The 26,904-nt window shown below is 48.4% G+C and overlaps 1 protein-coding gene across 3 annotated transcripts; it reads left to right on the forward strand.

Annotated features, from left to right (window-relative positions):
• Positions 1–1,054: 1,054 nt before the first annotated feature.
• Positions 1,055–25,652, forward strand: ADPRHL1 (ADP-ribosylhydrolase like 1). 3 transcript variants are annotated; one of them, XM_080660260.1, is made up of 8 exons: positions 1,055–1,393; positions 6,768–6,932; positions 12,517–12,642; positions 19,258–19,398; positions 22,452–22,579; positions 23,123–23,255; positions 24,624–24,777; positions 25,426–25,652. In XM_080660260.1, the coding sequence occupies exons 1-8, from the start codon at positions 1,180–1,182 to the stop codon at positions 25,559–25,561; spliced, it is 1,197 nt and encodes a 398-aa protein (XP_080516386.1). In that variant the 5' UTR covers positions 1,055–1,179; the 3' UTR covers positions 25,562–25,652. The 3 variants fall into 3 exon arrangements, with proteins under 3 accessions (XP_080516386.1, XP_080516387.1, XP_080516388.1); XM_080660261.1 differs by having other exon boundaries at positions 25,332–25,647; XM_080660262.1 differs by lacking the exon at positions 25,426–25,652 and having other exon boundaries at positions 1,062–1,393; positions 24,624–24,911.
• The last annotated feature ends 1,252 nt before the right edge of the window (positions 25,653–26,904 follow it).

A 26,904-nucleotide genomic window follows, 5' to 3' on the forward strand; every position in this document is an offset into this window, starting at 1 on the left:
TTTCTGAAGTCCAGGTGTGATACCCTTCCTCTGCTGGTATGATGTGTGCCCAGGTCCTAGGGACAAGGGGGAAGCACGGTCCCAGTGGGGACAGTCAGTCTCGAGGGCCTGGGACAGTGAGATGACTGCTTTCCTAACGCCTTGTTTCAAATCAAGATCCCTGGTTTAGACATCCCATCTACTCCCCCCCCCCACCCCCCCGCCTCTTCATATCTTTGAACGTTCTTGTGAATGGACAGGGTGTTTATTTAAGTACCTGATGCTGATGGCACCATCACGGATGCCACGGCTCTGCTCTGTGCTCACATGCATTGCCATCTGAAGCCTGGTTATTTGGAGCCTTTTGTTGAACATTGAATTCTGAGAACACTTCATAATCGTTCCCACTGGAGCCAGGTATGCTTTGTTCTTTATACTTTGCATTTTCTCAGTGTTCTATCAGAAACACGTTTTATAATCCAAAAAGTTTTCCCAAAAAATGAAATCATGGTGGATGAATCTCAACATCATGCTAAGTAAAAGAAGCCAGACACAAAAGGCTGCATAATGCATAACTCTATTTAAAATTTTGAAAAAAGCAAAACTATAGAGACAGCAGGAAAGTGGTTGCCTGGGGATGCCATGGGGGTGGTGTCAGGGAGCGCATGGGCAACGGGGACTTGGGGGTGACAGAAGTGTTCTAAAGCTGGTCTGTGGTGTGATGCACAGCAGTGTCCCTTTACACAAGCTCATCTGACTGTGCACGGGACATGAGTGAATTTCCTGCTGTGTAAATTACACTTTAAAGCATTTAGAAATGAGTGCATTTCTTCAAGGATCACTACTGGAAAGTCATTGTGTTTAAGAGAGCGTCTGGAGTTGCTCGGGATGCTGCCTAGATGCTCTGGGTAAGCACGCAGGCTCCTCTGTTGAAGGGCTCGTGTCTGTCCAGACGCTGAAGGAAGCTGACACTTCCACGTGGCTCTTCAGAAGGCGCTGTGAGCTGCGGGGTCCAGAGAGGTTTTCTCATTGGTGCCACCTGCAGACAGGAAAGCAGTGCTTGGCCATTTGAGGAGGCTCTTGACAGTGACACAATGGCCAGAACGGAGGTCAGTGGGGTGGACTGAGGGCTGCCACTGACGCGAAGCAACAGAGTCTGGACGTGCTCAGCAGCTGGGCGGACAGAGGAGCCACTCCACAATGGAGAAATTTCAGGCTGCGATGCTGCTGGGGAGTGTCGGGGACGCGCTCGGTTACAGAAACGCCCGCAAGGAGAACAGTGCCACAGGCACAAAGATCCTGGAGGACCTGCAAAAACTCGGGGGGCTGGACCACCTGGTGCTCTCACCGGAGAAGTGGCCTGTGAGTGACAACACCATCATGCACCTGGCGACGGCCAGGGCCCTCACCACAGGTAAGGCTTGGCCCCTGCCCCTCAGTGTGTCCGGTGAACCCGAGCTCTTGTGATAAGCACTGGAGCTTTGAAGGCGATGTGGCCTTTCAGCCGTGGTGTCACCCAATGCCACTGCTAAAAGTGGCAATTCAATATACACCAGTGTCTCTCCGCAAATTGGACGTGCCACAGATCATGTTTCTCATGCAGTCTTTTTGGATGACAATATTATTTTACTCTGCTTATCTGCAGAGTCAGGGTCTTAAACAATGACTTTCCATTTGTAAAGTGTGTACTAAGCTGAGCTCTTTGTCTTTAGAATTAAATTCAATTCAATCTGACTTTGGGGCTTTCCTGGTGAGGGCTCAACTTTTCACTGCAGATATTAAGCTTTCTTCTGAATTTATTTCAAAAGAATATAAAGTAAGATACCAGTTTTGAAATTTGGACAAATGAAGGTAATATTGTTTGGGGATTACTTCTAAATTCCACTGAACTAGGGTTGAAACGCCAGCTACCAAAATATGATTTAGCTTGACTCATTGCTTATATATAAATATGTCCTAAGAAAATGCTATAAAATTGGTTGAATTTGGGGAATGGGGAAACAAAGTTTAGTGAAATATTCTTTAAACAACAGGTTGATTTTAGGATCAACAAGTATTTATATGAATTTCAGATAAACAGGTGTATAAATACGTAGCACAATTTTTCTATATGTGATTTGCTCTTTAAAACCGTGTTATTAGTATGTCACTGCAAAATTAAAATCTGAGAGTGACGGTTAAGTCAATGAAATCTCAGTTATGAGCTCACCTCACCATTCCATGAGTCTGCTGTGAGCACGCTCGATTTAGTTCTGTGGTCATTGTACAAGAATGCCATCTACTTTGTGACTGGTTCCTAAATAGCTAGGAGCAGAGCTAAAGCACCATAGATAAGATAAAGTGTCACCGCATGTTGAAAATGGTGAAGTGTCTTTCTGAGTCTACACAGCCGTGACACCCAAATGTTGCCTGTCTGTTTTCAGGAAGATCCCGTGGGCTTGGTGTTTAACAGTACTCAGTAGCATTCCAGAAACCCAACGCAGCAATGCCCACCCCCAGGCACCCGCTGGAGAGCATGGCTTTCAAAACAAAAGCATGGCTTGTTTCAGCTGCACGCAGCTGGTCCTTACACTTAAACTTTGCTTCCTTCATTTGTGTCTGACTGATGCTGTATGCACACAGTCCACAGTCCACAGTCCACACGTCCTCTCGTGTTTGCCCTCATCTCCGTGAGCACTTCAATAAGTTTTGTGAATGGCAGAATCCACAGTGTGTCTCTGTCCTGTGTGGTACCCCTAGGACAGTACCTGGCACAGGCTGGGGCACCTCTGACCATAACCTGCTCTCTGAGGTTAGATGGGGTCAAGTCCTGTTGGCAGAAAAAGGACCTAATTTACTCTGCATGTGAAATGTATGCATTTAAGAGGATTGTGAATGTTTGGGACATTGCTTTTAAGGAGGAAGATGAGTTCACGCTACGTGATCACAGCCAGCAGCCGTGGGAAGTGGGGAGTTGCTAGACATGGCAGCACCCTCTGGCTCGAGGGTCATGAGAGAAAATGTGAATCCAAGTTGAAATTTCATTTACATTTAGTTTTTGAACAGTTCATTTAAAATATATTTTTTTATTGATTTCAGAGAGTAAGGGAGAAGGAGTGAGAAAGAGAAACATCAATGATGAGAGAGAATCATCAATTGGCTGCCTCCTACATGCCCCACACTGGGGACCAAGCCTGTAACCCAGGCATATGCCCTGACCGGGATTCGAACCATGACCTCCTGGTTCATAGGTCGACGCTCACCACTGAGCACACCGGCCGGGCTATTATCACAGTTTTACGGATGAGGGAACCAATACACAGACAGGTTAAGTAGCCGACACAATGCTACACAGCCGAGTGGGCGTCAGGTCAGGAATTGGAACCCAAGCAACCTGGCTCCAACGCCTAAATTCTTGATAAGCTCTGTCCCGACCACCTGAGGTTACTGGACATGCAAATATTTCAAGGATCCCAATGAACAGTGGTTTTTCAACATGTTTTCCAAAGACAGGCAGACTTTCACAAAGTGGAACTACATCTTGGCAGACTTAAGTTTCGCTAATAAGTTCCTTAAGCCCATAAGCCGTGTAGCTGTGTGGTCTGGTGAGCCACTGCTCTGCTATAGAATGAACAGGATGAGAAAGGTCAGGTGCAGCCTGTGTGATGTCCTACTTTTGGGTGTGTCTCTAAAAGAGCAGTGTTAAATTTAAAGCAGATACTGACCAGATATAGGAAGTAGCTAATACTCCACAAGGTAGGTAGGCAACCCAGTATACACAGCTTATGAGCAAAGAGCTCACTCGACACGCATTTACCAAAGGCTCCCTTGTGGGCCTCTCACCCAAGGATGGGGGGCTCCCCTTGAGGGGCTCTGGAGCATGACACTCCTAGTTCTCTACCACTCACTGGTCAGAAAACCGCTTCCCCTCTCTGAGCCTTACTTCCAGATGTAATACCTTCGTCATAGGTTACATGAGGATTAAATGGGACAGCTTAGGTTATATGGGAAGGTGACTCATGGCAATTAATTACTGTCGGTATTTTTACAATGTCTTATGTGTCTAAGGGTCAGCAGCTCCAACTGTCGTGGCCAAGCCAAGTAGCCCTGTCTCTGTTGGTGCAGGAAGAAGGGGGGGGGGGTCATTTGCCCACTGGGGACAGCAGCAAGTGCCACCTGTGGGTCCATGACCCGCAGGGAAACATGGGGCCTGACCCAAGGAAGAGCAGATGAGGCCTGTCCAGACTCAGCTCCGGATTTCTCTTCCTCCACCAGTGTCTCCCTGAGTACAACATTTTGAAAAGTTGACATTTTTCTTTCAAAGGAATCTGATATTGGTATTGTGACTGGTCTTTATTGTGAGATCAGTTACGGATGATGTTATAAGCTGGTTTGTCTTTTAGGAGACTGGGTGGGTAAGAGTGAAGAAATGAGTTAACGATCAGTGTTTTCACAAAGTAGAGAAACTCAGGGGAGAGCGTCTGAGGCTCTGCAGCTTTGGAAAAAAAATCTGTTTCTACTTTAAGTGAAACCAGCACAAGGCTTTTACTTGCCATTTTGTTTTTAGGGACTATTTTTCCTTAAAAAGGTATGTGATTCCAGAATAAAAGGAATTATTTTGGGGGACTCTGGAAGGGCCAGGCTTATTAATGCTGGACTGAGTTAATCCAGGATTGAGTTAATTATGAACGGCTGTCTGTAACTGATAGTGCTGGCTCCAGAGCCTGGACCAATCCCAGTGGCTCGCACCTCCAGCCAGGGGTTAATTTTATTCTAGTGGCGTTGTGACCAGCAGAACTCATTCCTCCCCAACCAAGGTCTGGCCGCATCCTCTCTGTTCCCTACTCAAGACTGGGGCAATGCCAAGTATCAGAGCTGTGGGCTGGGCCTCCTGGGACTCCCCTTGCTATTAAGAGATTGGAGAATGGCAACAAAGGACTCAGAGCCACTCTTTCACCAGGTCCCATCTCCAACGGGTCACAACTCTAAGATATGGGGTACCACCTGCCATGGCCAGGGCCAGGCCTGAGGCTTCGTCCTGGGCCAGGGAGTATTTTGTTTTGCCAAGTGCACTTCTGGTCTTGCTCGCCCTCTGTGCTGGGCTCCTGGCTCTGAGGTGGCCTGATGAGGATCTGGTTGGACCCGGGGAACGGCTGTGGGTTTTCATGCCAACGACTTCACTGCCTGCTCTGAGCCCAGGGAGGTCAAGAGGTAGTCTCCCTGCCTTTCCCACACCAGCCACCAGAGATGGGAAATCCACCCCCAAAGAGAGGAGGGGCAGTAGCTGGCTCCTGATGTCAGCCCACATGCCTGGAACACAGTTTTAGCATAGGCGAATTTGTGGGGGCTGTAAGAGATGCATGGGCAGGGGTGCCCCATACCTGCCTGCCGTGCCTGGCATAGCAGCCCCTCCACCGACCCACAGGGCCTGCTCCCCCATCTGACCAAGCACCTTGGTCCTGCTCTCCCATGTGACCAACCCACCGTGCTGTGGATTAATTTAGTGGCAGAAATGCTCAGGCTTTGCAATTGAAACCCATTTACCAGCCCTGGCCTTGGGCAAGTCACATAACCTCCCAGCGCCTTAGCTGGAAAAAGAACAGTGTGACCCAAGCATGTCAAAATCAAAGGCTAACGCGGGCCAAATAAACAAGATTTACATTCATGTGGGCCACAAAAAAACAAAAGCTTTAATTTTCATAGAAACATAGGTTATTTCAATAGAGACATGCTGAATACAAAGGGCTGAAATAAATGAGTAATCGTTAACGTAAAATAATAAAACATTTTAATAAAAATTAATATTTTTTCTTGAACAGTAACTTACCAGACACTGAGTAACTGCACAAATTAATAAGTGTAACACAAATAAACCTATTTTTCTTGTTCTCCGAAAGCGAAATATTTCCCGTTGTCCACACCAAACAAGTCAGTACAAGACTAAGGAGGTGGCAGTCAGCTGCTAAAATATTTGCTGCTAGTATTAGTGGAGAGAAATGGTGTGCTTGTGCATAAGGTGCGTAAGGGAAATGAATGCAACACGATTATAGTAATCAGTCATTAGCGAACGTTGTAGTTCATTACCAATAATTATGTATAACAGGAAATTGTAAAAATTAATACAAAATTAATCACAAAATTGTTATTAAAACGTTTCCTACATACTGTTATATTGGCTGGGCCGCATGCGGCCCGTAGGCCGCGAGTTTGACATGCTTGGTGTGACCAATAGGAGCCTGACAGGGTCCTGGGAGGACTGCATGGGAGCCTCGAAGGTGTCCTGCGGGGCAGACGGCGGGTGGTCTGTGTGCGTTGGCCCTTCTGTCCTCCTGCCCTGTGATCTTCTAGGGTCTGAGGCCACACTTGTTCCCAGAACACCTTCACGCAGTGGGGTGCAGTTTGGGACAATGCCTGGGGAGCACTGGCTGCGTCATGGGTGTGAGAAGAAGGGAACTGAAGATGGGAGAGACTCGCTCCCAGTGCATTAGACGTGGGTCCTTGAAACCCCAAGGAACAGGCAGATGTCGGTCTGGCTTGTCCTCCCATGGACAGAGCTGTTAGCGTATTTTTTAGAGTCCTGTGTGTCCACAAACTAGGTTGTCTGAAATCTGGGTGAACTCTAAAGTGAATTATTTGTCTGCATATCCAATTTCTCTGGGTAGCCCGGGCGGTGTGAGATGGATGGGTCACTAAAATTTTCCTCCTCTTCCACCGACTCGCTGCCCTTCTGTTGTCACTGCTGTGTTGGGGTTTACCCGGCAGATGTGTCTCCCACTTGCTCTGACCCCGCCTTCCCCTTCCTCCCCCAGACTACTGGTGCCTGGACGACCTATACCGGGAGATGGTGAAGCACTACGTGGAAGTGCTCGAGAAGCTTCCAGAACATCGAGCAGACCCCGCTACCATTGACAGCTGCTCAAAGCTGAAGCCGGATAACTATCTCCTTGCCTGGCACACACCTTTCAACGAGAAGGGTGAGGGAAGGCTTGCTTCTGCCTCTAAAGCCGCATGCTAGAGAACCGCCCCGGGGCGCTGCCATCTGTCTTCCCGGGTTGAGAGGGATTTGCCAGGATTTGCAGGGCAGCGTGCCGCCTGGGGAGCCAGCTTGCAGCATGGGCGTCTATTTAGAGGGCGCCAGCTTCCCCGGCAGTTTTGTCACCCATCCCTGGTTTATTTTAAGAAATATTTGCCACTGGTTTCTCGTTAAGTTTGTAAAAAAAATTTTGCTAAAACATCAAGGAAAACATACACCACCTGCATAAATGTCTGTCTGCATGAAGATTTCATGTGTTTATGGGTGATGTATTTAGGTAGCCACAGTCTCTGCCTCCAGGGCCTCAGCTCCTGGGGTTCTGGACCTGCCCCTCTGGGTTTACATTGAAGGATGGCATCCAATCAAATAAAGCCAATTAAAAAGAGAAAAATCAATACATTAAACTTGATGAAACCTCACAGGCGTTGGACTTATCCGACAAGGATATAAAAAGTTAGGTAGACACTAGGAGGTATAATAAAAGACCTAACTTACACTTCTAGAGAAAAACACTGCAATGTCTGAATTCAAAAACACATTGGTCGAGATGAACAGTTTAGACATTTCAGAAGAAACAATTAGTGAGTTTGAGGAAACTATCCAAAATGGGACAGGCAGAGAAAAAAGAATCCGAAAATAAGAAAAGGACACTTAGTGATCCATGGCACAACTTAAGCAACCTAACATACCTGAAACTGGAATCCTTTGCAGAGAGAAGGGGAACAAATGAAAAAGATTTGAAGAAACAGGGGCCAAATATTTCCAAATTTTATGAAACTGCAAACTCACAGATCCAAGAAACTTAATAAATTCCAAGCAAATACAAAAAGACATGAAGAAAACTACAACCAGGCATATAGTGGTCAAATTGCTCAAAACTGATGCTAAAGAGAAAAATGCACATCCTATATACTAGTATATAGTCAAGGTGAGGACAACAGCAGCAACATAAGAGAGGAGATAGCCACACAACATCATTAAGGTGTGAAAAGAAACAACTTCAACCTAGAATCCTACACCCAGAAAAACTATCTTTCAGAACCAAACCCTAATGGCCTTTGCCAGGTGAATAAACGCTGAAGAATTCATCACCAGCAGCCACACTGCCAGAATGCTAATGAAGTCACTCAGGCAGAAGAGAGAAAACAGTATGGAAATAGGGATCCACACAAAGGCATGGGACTGATGGAAACACTCACCACAGGGGTAAATACGTAAGATTTCTTAACTTGTTATTTAAATGTATTTAAAAGAGAATGGACTTTAACAAGTAATAACAATGTACTGCAAGGTTTATAAATTATGTATAAGCAAATGCATGGCACAACAGCACAAAGGCAGGGAGGAAAGAGATGGAGGTGTGCAGCGTAAGGTTCTTATAGGAGGCGTGAAGTGGACAAAATCACGCAAAGGCAGACTGTTCTAGGTTAAAGATCTAGACCTGCGGTCGCCAACCTTTTGGACCTCACGGACCACCAGTGGTCCACGGACCACCAGTTGGCGACCGCTGATCTAGACTATGAGCCCAAAGCAACCACCAAAATAGCAAAATAGTTATAGCTAGTAAGCCAACAAAAGAGGTGAAATGGAACTATTTTAACAGTATTTGCTGGGGAAGCAGAAATCGCGAGGCCCCTGCCATCCCTCAGCTTGCCCAATCAGTACCCCTGACCTGGAGACCAGCTGTAGAGCTGTCACTCGACTCAAAATTCTTTTCCTTAATAAGAGAAGTCTTTCCTGTTTGGGTTCACAGTGAACGGCCTGTGAGCATCATACAGCACAAAACCAGCCCCACAAGTACATCTGCGCTGTGGGGAGAGAATGAGGTTTTACCTGTAGCATGAGGGTGCATGCAGTTCACTGCCCTGCCTTGGCTCCGGGAGGGACCCCCCAGCCTGGGAGACAGAGCGTGCTACCAATTTGGGTCTTGCTGTGTGTCTTCTCCTTTCTGTCCCAACCCAGGCCCATGTGTTGAGTCCTCCTTGGTGACTCTGAACCGGTTGACAGCACAATAGGAGTAGGTTTGTAGGCTTCTCCTTGTAGTGGTGTCACTGTCTTTACCATCCTCCACACAGTGGTAATCTTTAACTGGGATTGGTAGGGGAATCGTCAATAATATTCAATACAAAAAATGCAGAAAAAGAGAGAAAGGGGTACAAATAATAGATCGGACAAGTTGAAGATAAATAACAAGATGATAGACTTAAACCTAACCATACCACTAATCACATCAAAAATAAGTGTTCTAAAGACCCCAAATAAAAGGCAGAGATTCAGAGAGGATAAAGAAGTAAGTCCCAACTATATTATGCTTATAAAAAATGCACTTTAAATATAAAGACACACATAGGTTAGATGGAAAAAGATATACCATGTAACAATCAAAGGAAAGCTGGAGTGATTCTATTAATAATGCATAAAGTAAGTTTTGTAGCAAAGAATATTGTGTGTGGGGGTGGGGTGGAGGGATTTCATCATGACAAATGCACCCATTCATCAGGAAGACGTAACCAACATAAATGCTTATGTATCTAATAACAAACCTTCAAAGTATACAAAGCAAAAACGAATAGAACTGCAGGGAGAAATAGATAAAGCCACAATTATAGGCAGAGATTTTAATGTTAAGGTCTCAAACCAATGACTTCCATTTTCACCTTAAGGAACTAAAAAAAGAAGAGCAAATTAAACCCAAAGAAAACAGAAGAAAGGAGACAATGAAGATCAGGGTGAAAATCCATGACCTAGAAAACATAGAAAAACAACAGAGAAACTCCACATAAGTGGATTTTTTAAGATAAAAAATTGATAATCCTCTAGGGAGATGATCAGGCAAAAAGAAGAAAACACAAATGACCAGTATCCACAATGAAAGAAGTGACATCACTACAGTTTCTACAGAAATTAAAAGGAGAAAAAGGTTTCTCTTCAGATCGTATAAATTTTTTACCGTTCACTAAAAGGGGAAAAGGAAATATTATGAAGATTTTTGTGTTGATAAATTTAACAAACTAGATGAAAGGGACAAATTCCTTTAAAGACACAAACGACCAAAGGGCACTCAAGAGTAAGTAATCACCTAAATTGCATTATATCTGTGAAAGACATTACAAAGAAAGCTCCAGATCCAGATTCCTCACTGAGGAATTCTACCAAGCAGCTAAAAAGGAAATAATGCCAACTGTACACAACTCTTCCAGGAAATTGAAGAAGACAAATACTTCCCAAATTCATTCTTCTGCTCCCCATAAGAGTCTGTTAAAAGAATGAAAGGCTTCTATATCACACCTGTTTCTGAGATAAAATGAAATGAAATTCAGTTCTAAACTAAACCTGAAAATGGAGAACCAGCAAATACCCAGCTGCATACAACTTTAATAAATGTGCCTAACTCTATCTTCTGTCCACCTGGAAACTTGAATAAAATAAAATTAAGGTTAACAAATGTTTTATCAATATTTACAACACTGTCTGTTTTAGCTGGATCCATTTTAAGTAATCATTGTAAGTACTATATCTTCTTGCAAGAGCAAATCCTGTATAATAAAAGCCTTTCCCCCTGAAAATTATCAGTCCACTCCCTTTCTATGCCCCTGATTCTATTATATTCACCAGTTTATTCTGTTCTTCAGATTTTTTATTCACTTGGTTTTGTTTGGGGTTCTGTGCGCTTCCTGGACTTGTAAGTCTATTTCTTTCACCAGGTGGGGGAAGTTTTCAGTCATTATTTCTTCAAATAGGTTTTCAGTATCTTGCTCTCTCTCTTCTTCTGGCACCCCCATAATTCTGATGTTGGTACGCTTGAGGTTGTCCCAGAGACTCCTTACACTATATTCAAATTTTTGGATTCTTTTTTCTTTTTGCTTTTCCAGTTGAATGTGTTTTGCTTCTTTGTATTTCAAATCTTTGACTTGATTCTTACGTTCCTCTAGTGTGCCGTTGGGTCTCTGTATAATATTTTTTATTTCAGTCAGTGTATGTTTAATTTCTAGTTGGTCCTTTTTCATATCTTTGAGGGTCTTGCTAAATTTATCGGCCTTTTCTAGGATATTCTTGAAAAACCTTATAACCGTGGTTTTGAACTCTATATCCAGTCGTTTTCCTCCATTTCTTTTATTTGTGATCTGTTTCTTTGTCTCTGCATTTTTGCTGCTTCCCTGAGTTGGTAGGGTAGCTTTGTGTGCTAGGTTTCCTATATGGCCCAGTGGGTTGGCCTCCCCAGTTAACCTGAGGTGGACACTCTTGGTGCACCCCTTTGTGGACTGTGTGTACAGCCTTGTTGTAGTTAAGTCTTGATTGTTGTTGGTATCACTGGGAGGAATTGACCTCCAGGCCATTTGGCTGTGAGGATCAGCTGTGTCTATGCTGGGAGAAGTTCGGTGCTGAAGACAGCCTTATAGGATCAGACTTGCAAAATTGCAAAAGCCTCTGTGCTCAGCTTGGATGGGGCGGAGTCTCAGGATGGAGCAGACAGACTTAGCTTCCTGTCAGCCCTGCCCTTGCAGGCGCGCGCCTCCAGACCTCTGCCTTCCGTGGCTCCCCTGAGTTTCCGCCTGACAGTCTAGATTCTCCCCATAAGAGCGTGGGTCCCCAGGGGCTTGCCCAGAACTGGGGTTTAGTGCAGTCGGAACTGGGGTTCAGTGCAGTCAGGAGCTTCTGACTCCCTTCCACTAGGGAAAGCCTGCAGCAACCTCTGCAGTCAGTGTTCTCTGTGCACACTTGCACGCGCACACCTCCAGACCCCTGCCCACCACGGCTCCCCCGAGTCTCTGAGTCTCCGTGTGCCTTTCTCTCTACCTGACAGTCCAAACTCCCCCTGTATGAGCCTGGGTCCACAGGGTTTCGCCCGGAACTGGGATTCAGTGCAGTCGGAACTGGCGTTCAGTGCAGTCGGGGGCTTCCTTCCCCCTCCCGCCAGAGAAAGTCAGCCAGGCACTCAGCTGCCCTTCCTCTCTGTGCTCATGTCTCCGTACCTCAGCCCTTTGCTGCTCCTCTGATTCTCCGTGAGATTTTCTCTTTCCTTCTAGTTGTAGAATTTCCACTCAGCCAGCCTTCCTATGGTTCTGGATGATGTCTGTTCTGTCTTTTAGTTGTAGTTTTGAAATTGTTGTGCGAGGCAGCAGTTTAGGTACTTACCTATGCCACCATCTTGGTTTCTCTTCCATGAAGTTGTTTTTAAAAAGAGGAAATATATGTGATTGAAAGCACACTGTGTACACAATACTGTCTTCTACATTGTCCCCAGTAGAAGCATAGTATGAGCATTTCCCCATGCCATCAAAAATTCTGTTTTTAATGACTAAATAACATTCCAACACATGGATGCTTTGCAATTTATTCAATCTCTTCTTTGTCAGTCATTTGGATGATGTGTCTATTTTTCACTCATCCAAATGACACTATGATAAACATGTTATTACATCAATTTGTATACATTTTTTAAAGATTATTTATGAAAACCAGATTGCCTGAAGTGGAATTATTGGAGCAAAAGTCTAAAATGAGGTATTTCATGCTCCATGTAGGTTCGGGGTTTGGAGCTGCCACCAAAGCGATGTGCATCGGCATGCGGTACTGGAAGCCCGAGCGGCTGGAGACCCTGATTGAAGTCAGCATCGAGTGCGGCAGGATGACACACAACCACCCCACAGGTAACACTGGCGTCAGAACAGGTGCCTGCTGTGTCATTCCAGAGGACTAGGCTGGAATCTTACGTGGTCACGTCCACTATCTGGTTTGCTATTTGTTGGCAGACTTGGGTTTTTATATCTTCACTTCTGCTTAAATTCTGTTTTCAACTTAGAAGAGCTGAAATCTGAGATCTGGGTTGAAGTCATGAGAGCTAGCGTTTATGTTCTGCTGTCAAGACAGAAGCCAGCCCAGACAGCAGGCGTCCTTCACTGCCACGACCTGCCCCTGGGTCCAAGGCTCACTGGCTATGTGAGCTGGACCGAGTCACTTAATGACCTGTGCCTCCATTTCCTCACCTGCAACAGGGATGATTATGGGGCTAGGAGGTTTTATTGTTCTACTCACTTCATCCCCCACACACGCTCACGGCACAGTGTGCACAGTGGGGCCAGCTGCGTGCTGGGATCCCCCACCACATGTCCATCACGTAGAGGGAGGGCAGGTGGGGCAGCCCCAAGCCTGACTGTGAGATGTGACTTAGAAAGCAATCAGCTCCTGATGTTAAAAAAAAGAATGACTTGAAACTCTTGTACCTGTGGCCAGCCCTTAATCATGGCAATGCAGGAGTGTGCCCCAGCCCCACCCACCCAGAAGTCCTGAAGCTGCCAGCTGCTCTCCGGTGACTGTTGTCCTTTTGCAAGGTCACCTTCAGGGGCTATCCCGTGTCTTTCTGGAAAGTACTCTTTCGTGGGTGTGAACTGTAGTGAGCGATGTAACCCCTGCTAAGTGGATGTGGCAAAACATGCCAATGAGTTCATCAAAGAGTGACAGGCTAAGTCATAACTTCTACAAATAAGTTTCTTAGATCTTTAAAGTTTACACAGAAAGACATATAATTCAGCCAGTTGGCAACATCTGGGATGACTGAAAAGGCGTTAACGCTGGACATCTGGTAACTAAGTTAAGTAAGTTAAACATTAAAAAACCTCAAACGTGAAAATGTTGAACATATGGAAACAATATGATGAGTAGAAGAATCTGGGTTGACATCCGGTTACCCTTCCGAAGGGATAAGTGGGAGGCTGAAGGATGGCTTTGGGGCCAGGTGGGCATCCAGCTGCCCTGGGAAGCCACTCTGCAGACAGGTCCCCTCTGGTGGCCGCACTGTGCAGGCCGAGGCCTCCAGGGGTAGGATGTCAGCACAGACTCAGTGCTCAGGGCATTTCCAGAAGATGGGGTGGGGGTGGGGGCAGGAGGGGTGGGGTGCCCACCTGGTGTCTGCACCCCTCTGTTTAAGGGTCAACCCACCAGCCCCTCCCAAACTGGTTTGAGGACCCTAGGGCTGCAGGCAGGACCTGGGAGACTATTGACAGGCTGGGGCCCTGGGCTCAGTAGGTCCCTGGAGCTGCAGGGGAGCGCTGAGGGTGCTGTGCACTGATGAGAAATGCTGTAATTGAACTCTGGGTTTGAGAACTAGGGAATGAGAGATGCTGCCACAGAGGTCGGGTGGCATTAGGGACTTGGACCAGGCAGCACTGGGGCAGAGCCACATCTCACAGAGCGAATGCAGGAAGTCAGCCCGTTTGCAGAGCCCGAATCAATTTCTTTTTGAGGTAAAACAAAATCTGCCAGGGGAGGCAGGTGGCAGAAGCCAGACACAGGAAAAATAATGGTACTTTGTAATCGAAGCCACAGATGGGGAAGGGAGGTGGGATGTTCTCCACACAAGGCCCTCACCCCAATGCAGCGGGACTCCGCCAAGGTTACAGCTGGGAGGGACCGCGGGACAAAGAGAGCAGCCACCCAGAGGCACTGGTGCAATGACAGAACCCCTGTCTGCTGGGGGTGGAGGAGGGGGTGGGGGGAAAGGTGAAGCCCATCAGAGCAAATGGCCACAGGGTGATGGGCTGCTTACCCAGAGGTCACAGGTAATGGAGACACAGGCTGTGGGCAGCCCAGGGTTCCATTTTTAGCTCTGCCCTTTTACGGCTGTGTGCCCTCGAGGAAGTTGCTCGCCTTCTCTGTGTTGCAGTAGCCTCACCTGTACAATGGGCTACAGATGCTCCTCACAGGAGTGTGGGGTGATTGTTGAAAGGGCGGGGAGAGACCGACTCCATGTTCCCTTTGTTCCATGTCCTCCACCTCGTGGAGTCAGGTTCCCGCCCTAGAACAGGGGTGGGCAAACTTTTTGACTCGAGGGCCACAATGGGTTCTTAAACTGGACCGGAGGGCCGGAACAAAAGCATGGATGGAGTGTTTGTGTGAACTAATATAAATTCAAAGTAAAGGAGCAGAGGGGAGAGCAAGAGAACCCTCCGCTCTTTCGGCTCCGAGGGCCGGATAGAACAGCTGAACGGGGCGGATCCGGCCCGCAGGCCGTAGTTTGCCCACGGCTACCCTAGAACCTCTCCAAGAGCCCAACCCACACTTTTGAATTAGCCAATAGAAATGCAAGAGGAAAGTAAGCCACGCCCTGCCCCCATGTGCAACCTGACCCCAACCAATCAGCGGAGGCCACACTACCTCACCCCTCCTACCTCTCCCAGGCCCCCTATAAATCAGCGCATTTGGGGCCTGGGGCTCTCTCTCTGCCTCCTGCCACTGCATCGGCGAGTGTGGTGGACGGGGAGCTCGAGCTAGCTCGATTAAAGGCTCTTTGCTTTTGCATCAGACTCGGCTCCCTGGTGGTCTTTGGGGATCATGAAATCTGGGCATAACAATTGTGTGTACACCCCACTTGCCCTGAGGGCTTTCCACTCCCTAATCAGCACCCCACCTCACCACCCTTCCCTCCCCCAGCCTTCCAGGGACTGCATAGGCCCCTCTGGACCTCTTGCATGGACTCAAGACGAACGACTGCTCTCCTGTCTCCTTTTCAATCCCAGCTGTCACAGCCCCAGCAGGAAAGAGATGGCACAATCAAACGATTTTCTGGAAGGACTTTGGCAAAGGGACTGTTGACAGGTGTGAGAGCAGGGGCAGACAGCCAACCAGGGAGGTTGGCACCCCTGAAACAAAGACCATGCAAGGTCTCAAGGGGATGGGGCCACTTGAACTCATGAGCGTAGGCATGTGAACAAGTGGGTGAGACCACATGATCGACCGGAAGTGGTCACGTGAACAAGAGGGCAAGGCCACGTGATCAACCAGAAGTGGGCACATGAACAAGGGGTTGGGGCTATGTGATCACGCAAGAATGGGCACGTGAACAAGGTGGTGGGGACATGCGTGGGAGAAATCACGTGAGGATGGAGGAGGGGCCACGTGAAGATTGAAGGGATGCGGCCAGGAGCCTCCAGAAGCTGAAGAGGCAGGAAGGACCCTCCCCTGGAGCCCTCTGAGACAGCACAGCCCCAGACACCCTGGTTTCAGGTTCTGGCCCCAGAACGGGGAAACCACATGTTCCTGTTTGTTTAGGCCAGTCTGTAGTCATGGGAGCAGCAGCCCCAGGAAATAGACCCCTCCTTTTGGGGCTTTGACCAGTTCTGGGGACAGCAGAGCCCTGTGCCCTGGCAGGGGAGACCTAGACCTCTCACTGCAGGGGTTAGGGGCAGATTCATCCCTGTGTCTGTGCCTCAGCCCTCTCTCCCGCTCCCCTAGTGGCTCCTCGGCAGTGACAATGCAGTGGGCACGGCAGGCAGGCTGCTTGGTGGGAAGTGCAGGCTACATGGCTCAGGGACTTCTCACTGCCCTGCCGAGCCCCCAGCTGCAGGATGAGGCAGGGTACTCCCCATCCCCGTCCTTACCTCCCAGGCCTTCCCCCTAATGAGTCCAGCCTGGGCCTCCGCTTCCTGGAGCACCTGGGTTGACAGAAGCCAGCAAATGGGTTGTCATGCATATGTTCTAGATGCCAAAACTGAGGCCCCTACCCCCAGCCCACCTCCCCCTCAACTCAGCCCTGCTCACAGGTGGCTCCCCCAGCTGCCACTTGATTGCCATGGTGTTAGATGAGGAGGAAGAAGAGGAGGAGGAGGAGGAGGAGGAGGAGATTTCTGAGAAGCAACCCCAAAATACATAGCAGCTGGCCTCTCCTTCACTCCCTCTCTCCAGCTTCAAAGCCTCCTTTTGTGCAGGTAGATGAGGGCCTCTTCCTGGCCAGGCAGCTGGGAGCAAAGGAGGTCAAGGAGGCAGAGGGTCCAGGTGTGGGTTCTGGGACCCCAGACACACCCAGCAGATTTTCTGGACCTGGGCTCCATCGCCCTCCCACAGGAGGGCTGTTTCCTGCCTCCCTGCCTTCGAACATGCAGTTCCCTCTCCTGTGATGCCCTTCCTCATCCTTCAAATCCCAGCTCAGCTTTAACTCCACTGGAGAACCTTCCCTGAGTCTCTTGGGGCTCCCCCTGCATCCTGCACCCACCCCAGTCACAGCTATTTTCTGGATGATGCTCTCACGGGGTGGTGAGGTCTTGGGGATGCTAGCTTTGCCTTTGTACCCCAGCTCCTGGCACAGACAGATGCTCAGTAAATCCCGAAGAAAGGGAAGGAGGGAAGGGAGCAAATAAACACCACTCATAGGATTGGAGGGGATCTGGACCGTGAGCACCTGGCACAGGGCTGGGCATGGACCAAAGTCCACTACCTTCCTGCCGCCTCCACTTGAGCCTGGGGTCCAGCACCTTCTGCCTCATCTGATTTGGAGCTGGCTCAGGGGCAGTCTCTACACCCGCAGGCCTGTGTCTATTGCCCATTTAGATGCAAGGTAATTACACCAGGATGCAGACGTGCACTTGACTTCATAAGGAGCTAGTGTGTTAGGGAGAAAGGCCTCCACTCTCAGAAATCCCTGGACTGTGCAAACTTTAAGGGCCTGAAGGCTGATTGAGCAGGGGTTTTCCCACTGAATACTTTCAGCAAACAAAGCCTTACCTGACAGCCATTATATAAAACAGATGGAAACTAAGCTGCTTGGGGCGAAGTGGTGGGCGCTGAAGGCGCCTGGGAGAAGGGACCAGAGCCCCCTTTCCCTTGTAGCTCGGGGTCCCAGAGAGATGGGGGTTGGGGTTGGGGTTGGTCCTGGCGGTGGGGTGGGGCAGCCAGGAGAGGGGAGAGCCCTGGGGAGAGTCACTGGCTGATATTTACTAACTGGTACAGAAGGGCTCAATATTTTCAGAACTGTGTGTTCATGCCAGTGTGGCTGGGACAACGAACTCATCTTTCACAGCAAGAACTCAGTCTAAACACACAAAAAGGGAAATATGTCCTTGGGAAAAATCATAATGATTTCAACCTCTAATATTCTCACAGTTTCTTTCTTTCTTTTTTTTTTTTAAAATCTTGAAGGGATATTTTAGGGGAAATATCTCTTGTCTAGAGGAAATATTTATATTAATTCAATAATTCCATCAACTTCTCTTTCTTTTTCTTTTGTGAAATTCAAGTAAAATTAAATTTAAAATTGTATAAAAAAAAAAAGAATCTGGGTTGAGAATTTAAACACCTAAAACATTGTCTAATATATTACCCAATCTTATTAAAAAAATGTTGTTTTCCATGTTTAATAGCTAAGTCATTTATGTATTTCTAGAATGATGACTGAAAATGTTTTAAAGGGTTGATTGTACTCAATTAACGCTAAGATATACATTCTCCTTTTCAATTAAGTTCACTCTCCTTTACAATTTTTTTGTGTTAATCCTTACCAGAGGATATTTTTTTCATTGATTTTGTTTGTTTTTTAGAGAGAGTGGAAAAGCGGGGGAGAGACAAAGAGAGAGGAGCATCAATATGAGAAACATTGATTGGTTGCCTCCTGCACTCTCCCCAGGCCCTGACTGGGGCGGGGATCAAGCCTACAACCAAGGTACATGCCGGAATCAAACCGGGACTCTTCAGTCCTTGAGCCAATGCTCTAACATGTAGCCTAACCAGCTAGGGCTCCTTTTCATTATTTGAACCACCTTTGACAGCCAGTGTCAGCATTTTTATTACAGTGTGCATTATCCCAGACGCGAGCTAAAACACTCCATGAGAGGAGGAGGAGTGATGGCAGGACAGTAATTGAACCCTGGGTTTGAGGACGAGATGCTTATCCCTGCCCTTGAAATGATCCCTAACTGATGCCTCGAAGAGTGGCCAAAGAGCCACCAAGAGTATCTCAGCAAGATGGCAGTGCCCTGCCCTGGCCAGTTTGGCTCAGTGGATAGAGCATCGGCCTGCGGACTAAAGGGTCCCAGGTTCGATTCCAGTCAAGGGCACATGCCCGGGTTGTGGGCTCAATCCCCAGTGGCGGGTGTGCAGGAGGCAGCCGATCAGTGATTCTCTCTCATCATTGATGTTTCTCTCTCTCTCTCTCTCTCTCTCTCTCTCTCTCTCTCTCCCCCTTCCTCCCTTCCTCTCTGAAATCAATCAAAAAAAAAAAAAATAGATGGCAGTGCCCTTCCTCTGATGGGCACAGTCTTGGTGTGGCCATTACTATGAGCTGGCAAGCACTCGTTTGTGATTAGAAACATCTGTCCCCACAAGCCCTTGAAAGATGGGTACTGTGCCTTTTTGTGCAGAGAGGAAACAAAAGGTCATAAAGGTCAAAATGCATGAAGCAACTGCCCATGGTCCTACCTCTGTTAACACACATCCAGCATCCCAGAGCAGGGGTATGGCTCAGGTGCCATTGTTGTTCTCTCCCCTCCGCCCTCCAGGCTTCCTAGGGGCCCTATGCACAGCCCTGTTTGCATCTTACGCCATACAAGGCAAGCCGCTGGAGCAGTGGGGGAGAGACATGATGAAGACGGTCCCACTGGCTGAAGAATATTGTAAGAAAACCATCCGGCACCTGGCAGGTGAGCCTGGCCTCCTTTCCTGCCACTTATAGGAAAGGAGGCCGTTAGAGTTTGGTCTCAATTCACTCAGTGCAAATTTGCACAGACCTGGCTCCCAAAGAGGTCAAGGTCCATTTGCCCCACAGTGAAACCAAGAGCATCCCCTAGGGTCCCTGTGAGCAGGCGGATCCCACAAAGAAGCCCACGGAGATCCACAGAGGTACCAGGAAGAATTGGGGTGCATACAGCAGATCTTTGAAGTATGTGTTTCACTCAATGTCATTTTGTTAAATCATTGATGAGGAACTTGAGTCTTGTTGATATCAATTAGCCTATGGTAAAATTGGTTTCCTTATACATCATTTCTCTTAAAGTCACAGAACATATTGAAGATGTTAAGTGAGAACTTACTGTACTTAGATTTAATTTTCCAATTCATCCTTAAGTAGTCCACGTCTCAGAGGGGAATGAGAGATGCTAGTTGACACTGCTCCAAGGACCTAATGGACAGCTGTGCCTAACCCAGGGACTTACAGTCTCTCACATGAAGGCCAGACAGAGGTCTGTGCCCACTGATGACGTTAAGTTCCAGGAAGCTCCATCTGTCCCAGTTGACTCATTAAATGCTTTACTCTTTTTGGCCACGAGTACGGTCAACCCAGTCAAACGCAGCCAACCCAGCAAAGGTCCTAGGGGATCATGGTGCTGCTGGCATTTTGGCCTCTGAGCTCCTCTAGTCTTGCTCCCCTTTCCCCATGGGATCTGAGGGAGAGCGGGCACAGGACCAGGCAACGCATGGCTTTCTCCTCGGGCGGCTGACCCACAGAGGGTCACGGGCTGCTGAGGAACACAGACAGCTTCATGTGGCCTTTGACGTTCTAAAATTGTGGGGGAGAATTTCTAGAATAAAGTATTCAATTTGTCCTGGAGGAGAGGGAGATGAAGGATTTGAATGTAGGAGCAGGGTGGTTGATTTTTCAGAATAGCCTGAGGCTGAAGTCCTGAAACACAAAACCAACAAATCACTTTACTGCCACCCTCCAAGCCCCAGGAACTATATTCTAGAAGGCAGAGTGGGGAGCTTTAGAACAACTTTTCAAGGAGACTTTTGCACTTATCTCTGCCTAGACCCAATGCTGGGAAACACTTCTCCACAAGGTCCCTGTTCCAGTGAGAAATAAGAAGTCTCCATGTTCACAGCTGTCAAAGTGTCTCTAAGCAGTCACCCTCTATAAGCTTAATTATAGAACACAGGAGGCAACCCCACACTGTTTATTTTCATCTGGTCTAAGTCATTGTTATCCCTGGCTTCTCTCCCGTCCTGGGGAGATTGGTCTGTGATCACTGGGTTAGTCATCCACCCTCCCCGCCTCAAGCTGGTTCACGTTAAACCATCTGAAAGAGGTAAATAACATGAGTGTATTAAACTACACAGTCACTGCATTATTCACATTATATTAATCAACATTTCCCCAGAACTCTAGTATCAAAATGGTTTACCCCAGTGTTTTCTGAAGAACAAATAGTCAAAGATGTTCCATGAACAGAAACGAGAAGAGTCATTGGTCAGATAATTTTGAGACTTTATTCTTTCTGTTTAAATTTAAATTTAACTCGGAGTTTTATGAACCTCTATGGCAGAACCCTTTTTCAATTTTATTTTTTTATTTGTCAATCACAGTTAACAGTCAGTATTAGTTTATGTTAGTTTCAGGTGTACCAGCATAGTGGTTAGCTTCCCCCATAAGTCTAGTACGCACCTGGCCCCATACATAATTATGACAATATTAGAGGCCCATTGCAGATCTTGAAGATTCCTGCAAGAATAGGGCTTCCTGTGGCTGGAGCGAAGCCGAGAAGGGAGCGAAGCCCGCCCCGCCTGCTTCCTTCCCATCTCCGCCACCCCACTTGCTTCTCCGCAGCTTCGCTCCCTTGTGCAGCGCTTGGCTTCCTTCTACACTGTCTTTGTTGGGTTAATTTGCATACTCGCTCTGATTGGCTGGTGGTCATAGCAGAGGGACAGTCAATTTGCATGTTTCTCTTTTATTAGTGTAGATTATTGACCATATTCCCTATGTTGTACTTTACATCCTCATGACTATTATATAAAGACCTTTTCATACTTCTTTTTTTTTCCTCCATTCACTCTTCTTAATCCCTTTTTAACAAAATACCTAAAATCATCTAGAAAAATAATGTTCTATAGAGCACCCCCAGAAAATATTCTTCTGGGGCCTCTGCTAAGTCTAGGACAACATCCATTGGCAGCAAGGACAGCTAGCAAGTAAGTTCCATACTTTTGTGTTTGAAAATCTACTTCCAAAGGTGACTGGCCATTTGCTTGGGAAGGAGGCTCTGTCTAAGCTTGCACCCACACCCAGCATGAGCTCTCTGTTAGAAATACAGGTCTCTGCAGGGCTAATGAGATTTGTGGATTCTGGTCCCTGCCCTGTTGCTTCTGTCTTTCACTTTTGATCTTATTTCACTGAAATAGACCTTAAATGGGCCTCACCTTTAGTTTTTTAAAACAGAGTCATGCCATTGTTTCCAAGGGCCTGGCATTCTCTCTGCAACCTGAATGTCATCCCACGACCCACCCCAGGCACCTCCTGCTGTCCCCGTGGTTAGAAGGGCAGGGGACACTGCTTTCCTCTGCAGCCCGTGACCACCCAGCCCCTCTCTGGTCAGCGCTCTATTCCCCAGCTTCCCAACGATAAGCAGACACGGCAGAATCTGTGTTTCCTCTTGAGTCGGCTGATTCCCTAGGCAGTGGTTCTCAACCTTTCTAATGCCACGACCCTTTAATACAGTTCCTCATGTTGTCTCAACCGAAGACCATCGGAAAACACAGATATTTACATTACGATTCATAACTGTAGCAAAATTACAGTTCTGAAGTAGCAACGAAAATAATTTTATGGTTGGGGGTCACCACAACATGAGGAACTGCTCCCTCCCACTCACTGCCCACAATGTCCTGAGCCCAGCCCCTCCGCCCCGGGCCCCACTCACCCCCTGGCCCCCACGCCCCGCTGATGGCCATGGCACCCTGCCACCCTGTTCTCTTCATTTAGAGTACCAGGAGCACTGGTTTTACTTTGAAGCTAAATGGCAGTTTTACTTGGAAGAGAGAAAGCTCAGTGAAGACACCGAAAGTAAAGCCGCCTTCCCTGACCATTACGATGCAGAGGAGAGGGACAAGGTAAGCTTTGCTGTGTCCAAGATGGCAGCTGGGGACCGGGAGCTTTCAGGGTCCCACTGCCCACGGGGGTCCACCTGCACCTGGGCTGTTATTGCCATCTTAGCCCCAAGCAGTACAGACGGCTGAGGGAACAGCTGCATGTGGGAGGGATCGTGGAAGATCTCTTTGTCCCTTAGCCCTACTCAGACCGAATGTCATCAGCAAGTGGTTTCCTGGATGCGGTGTCGTAACACCTGTCACAGCACCCTCAGCCCCTTTCCCCGGCTCTATTTCTCCTCGTGGGCTTCAGGACTGCCTGATACGCTGTTGGTGCTTGTTTATCTGCAAATGCACATCTCAGAACGGCTGCCATGTAGGAGCCATGGGGAGTGAGCCTTTCCTGCTCGCTGCCCCTCCCCAGCCCCGGGCAGCGCCTGGCACACGGTGGTACTCCATCAGTGCTCAGTGGGTACACGAACAGCCCACTGGACCGACCTGGGGAGCTCAGGTTCTGACACGGTTCTGCTTTTGGCTCATGCCTCTGACCCCTGGCTCTCCCTTCAGACCTACAAGAAATGGAGCTCAGAAGGCCGAGGGGGGCGACGGGGCCATGATGCCCCCATGATTGCCTACGACGCTCTCTTAGGAGCCGGGAACAACTGGACAGAGCTCTGCCACCGGGCCATGTTTCACGGAGGTGAGATTTCCTTCTTCAATGGCCTTGAACTTCCAAGAGGCCAGCACCCCATCCCTATCCCTGTGCATTCTGTCAGGATGTCTGAGGTTTCAGGCGTGAGGGAGCCCCAGACCATGGGTTCTTCTCTGGGCAGGGCGCTGGCTCCAGCGTGAGGGAGCCCCAGACCATGGGTTCTTTTCTGGGCAGGGCGCTGGCTCCAGCACACTCGTGCACAGACATCACAAGACTGCAGGCAGGTTGCCGCGCTGCCTTGGGTGGCCCTGTGGGTCTGAGCTTGGAGAGATGTAGTGTTCAGGTTGCTGGGGTGCAGGGTCCTCTCCCTCGTGGCTGCTGGTTGAAGAGCACGCAGATTCCACTGGTGCTGGCCGTGCAGCATTCTGACCTCTGCAGTCACCATCGTCTTGTCCCTCACCTCTGCAGACTCTGCAGCCACAGAGGGGTTGCTCTTTAGAATCAGGCAGTCCTGGGCTCAAAGGCAGTTCCAGGCCAGGCTCTCTGTGAGGTCAGAGGATCAAACCCAATGCACAGGGCTGTGAGGCGGCTGGGTGCATGGTGCCAGGAGTTCCCCACTGCACCACTGAGCAGCAGTGATGGTTGCTGCAGGGCTGGGAGCCTTGCCTCACTCCCTGGTGCCATTTTCTCCTGTGAGTGTAAAGAGGACACCTGTATATGTTACCTCCGGGTGGGCATGGATTCCATCACTATTAGAGTGGCTGTTGTCAGAGCAGAGTGCTGCTCCTGGTACTGAGATGATTGAGAAGTTTGCACTTCCTGGAGGCCAACAGGGTGCTTTTTTGAGAGCCTGGGGGCTCCCACTGGGGGAGGAGGAACCCAGGAGAGAGTGATGGGAGCCAAGGGCAGCAGGGTGGCCATGAACGTGGGAGAAGGGGACTTTCCAAGGGGTGCAGTGACCCACACAACCCAGCACCCCTAGCTGAAAGCAGGGGGGAGGGGCATACAGGAGTCTTTGTGAGGTGCAGACAGCTTGTGAGGGAGCCCGCATAGACTCCGGCCACCTGCAGAGCCTGGAGGGGAGGACTTCCTGGGCACCCAGCACCCATGAAAACAAAGGCATCTGCACACATTGTGTGTTGTCAGGGTGTTTGGGGCGGGACAGAAGAGGAACACCTATCCCCATAATTGGGGACAGCAAAGGCCACCCAGGCCCATTGGCAAAACTGGGGTTTGGCACGAGAGAGGGGGAGGAGGCTGAGAAAGCCCTGGTGCTGCCTGCTATAGAGCCATCAGCCCAGTAGCATCTCTGAGACAAGCCCTTGCAAAGAGGCCCTGGTTAGTGTCAAGTTCACAGTGATGTGCCCCTTCCCACTCTGCCCTTGGGATCCCTGAGGACCCGTGTTTCCGTTCCAGGTGAGAGTGGGGCCACAGGGACCATCGCGGGCTGCCTGTTCGGACTGCTCCACGGCCTGGGCGCTGTTCCCGAAGGCCTGCACCAGGAGCTGGAGCACAGGGCGGAGCTGCTGCACCTGGGCGAGGCTCTCCACCGCCTGTCCACGGAGGAGAAGTAAAGCCATCTCCCCTGCCAGGGAGCCCTTCCAGCCCCGGGGCCCCAGGGGAGTCCTCAGCTCCCTCGACTCTCCGCGTGCTGAGAGCCCATGCCCAATTGACCATGCTTATAAAATACATTATTTGTCCTACAAAAGTATTTTCCTATCCTGGCCCAAATCCAGTGCATGCTGGAGGTCACACTGGATTTCCTACCCTCAAACCTCCACCTACAGTGGTCGCAAATAGTCTCTTGGACAACTGGTGTATTTTATTCTGTTGCATAGCTAATGCTATTCGCTCACTCACTTCAACTAACCACAACGGCTCTGCTCAGAAGGGCCTCCTCCATCTGCAGAACCTTCCACCACTGTCTGTGTCTAGCTCTTAGACATGCTTTCAGCTACTGCCCACCTGTTCCCCCACCCCAGCCGTGCCGTCCCTCACAGGCGCCTGCTGCGCTTGCATTCTCACGGCCGTGTTTCCCCATCAGAACAGTCAGTATGGGTGCCTTCAGGATGCAGCCAAAAGCACTGCGTTTAACCCGCCAGCCTACGTTTTTAATCACACTAGATCTTAAAGCCAACCTTTTGGAACAACTAAGTGAGGAAACCAGGCAACAAAGTTCTCAGGCCGGCACCCGCATCTCTCTTCTCTGGGTCTGCAGCTGTCACGCGTGCGTGGGTGAGGCCCACACTGCAGAGAGGGCCTGTGGCCTGCTCCACCCGGATTTGCTGAAGGAAACAGAGCTGCTCCCTGTGGCCCATGTTTCTCTCTCTCTGAGAATCTTGAAAAGGAGATAACCTGCCCTTGTTAAAAATAACCTTGGACGCTATCTTTTCCAAGTAGCATCTGGTGTGAATAAAACAGCAGTTGGTGACTGATGTTTAACATGGCGCTTTGGCGGCTTAGCTGGGTTCTATCTTGTTGATGGTGACATCTTTTCATTGAAAGTTTGCCTCTGAGCACAGCCCGCCCTCCGAGCCCCCGGGATCCCGGTATTCGGGGATGCTTGCTCGCAGACACTCAGAGAACACTCAGATGCTGAGGTTTCCTGAGACTACATGGTCTCCCCCAGGCACCCTGCCTCCCCTTCCGGGGCACCCTGGTGTCCTGGGCTGTGGGATAGGAAAGGATAGTTTTCAATAGACTACATCTCTTTCCATTTCTTAGGGAAGTGTTAAGGCCTCCCTCTATGCTGATGAAAGAACCTGTGGGCCATTGTCTACTAAGCGTATTGCACCAAAGTGTTTTTCACATCAGGTTTCTGAATAACTGAACTAACATTTGCTGCTACTGATGCTTTTCAATCAAGAGAGGCAGAAAGACAGACAGGGTGGGTGAAGGGTTCTCCCAGCACTCCAGGGTCCAAGACAGTGTTAGTGGGTGTGCAGAAATTAACTGAGAGTTATCTTCCAGGAAAAGAAACCCAATTAAGGTAAGTTGACACTTTTCCTAGAGGTACATAACACAGCGGCTTACTGTTTTAAAGGGATATCTGGTTTTACCAGCTTACTTTAAAAGTGGCCCTTTTGACTCTGCTGTGCAAAAGAGAAGTGGATCTCAAGCGAGTTGAGTGCAAATGGTTTAGATTCTAAACTTTAGAAGGAAGTCACTCAGTCTCTACCTTATTGACGATTTAGGAGAATTCAAACCACCCTTAAGAATCAGGGAGTGGCCCTGGCCAGTTTGCTCAGAGATTAGAGCGTTGGCCTGTGGACTGAAGGGTTGTGGGCTCGATTCCTGTCAAGGGAACATACCTCGGTTGTGGGTTCACTCTCTGCCCCTGATGGGGGCTCATAGGAAAGGCAGCCAGTTGATGTGTCTCTCTCTCACATCAATGTTTCTCTCTCTCTCCCTCTCCCCTTCCTCATCCCTCCTTTTCACTCTGAAAATTAATGGGAAAAATATCCTCGGGTGAGGATTTTTAGGAAATTTAAGAATCAGGGAATGAGTCTATTTACAGATTAATTATAAATTAAAACATATAAGGAAAAATTTATAAGCATCACAAATGAGTGAAACTGCTTCCCCGTTTCATTTTCCTATTACAGGGAAATGCAAAAGTTGAAAAGAAAAACAAAAATACCAAAAGTAGTGAATACTGCACCTCCTTGAACTTTTAGAAATTTAACAGTTGCTGATT

Source organism: Plecotus auritus (assembly GCF_963455305.1).
Source record: "Plecotus auritus genome assembly, chromosome: 3".
Taxonomy (NCBI): domain Eukaryota; kingdom Metazoa; phylum Chordata; class Mammalia; order Chiroptera; family Vespertilionidae; genus Plecotus; species Plecotus auritus.

What these genes read in the sequence shown, in the direction of transcription:
- ADPRHL1 (XM_080660260.1), top strand. Translation starts at nt 1,180, where the DNA reads ATGGAGAAATTTCAGGCTGCGATGCTGCTGGGGAGTGTCGGGGACGCG. An exon ending in GGCCAGGGCCCTCACCACAG is followed by an intron (nt 1,394 to 6,767) that starts GTAAGGCTTGGC and finishes TTCCTCCCCCAG; the next exon opens with ACTACTGGTGCCTGGACGAC. An exon ending in CACACCTTTCAACGAGAAGG is followed by an intron (nt 6,933 to 12,516) that starts GTGAGGGAAGGC and finishes TGCTCCATGTAG; the next exon opens with GTTCGGGGTTTGGAGCTGCC.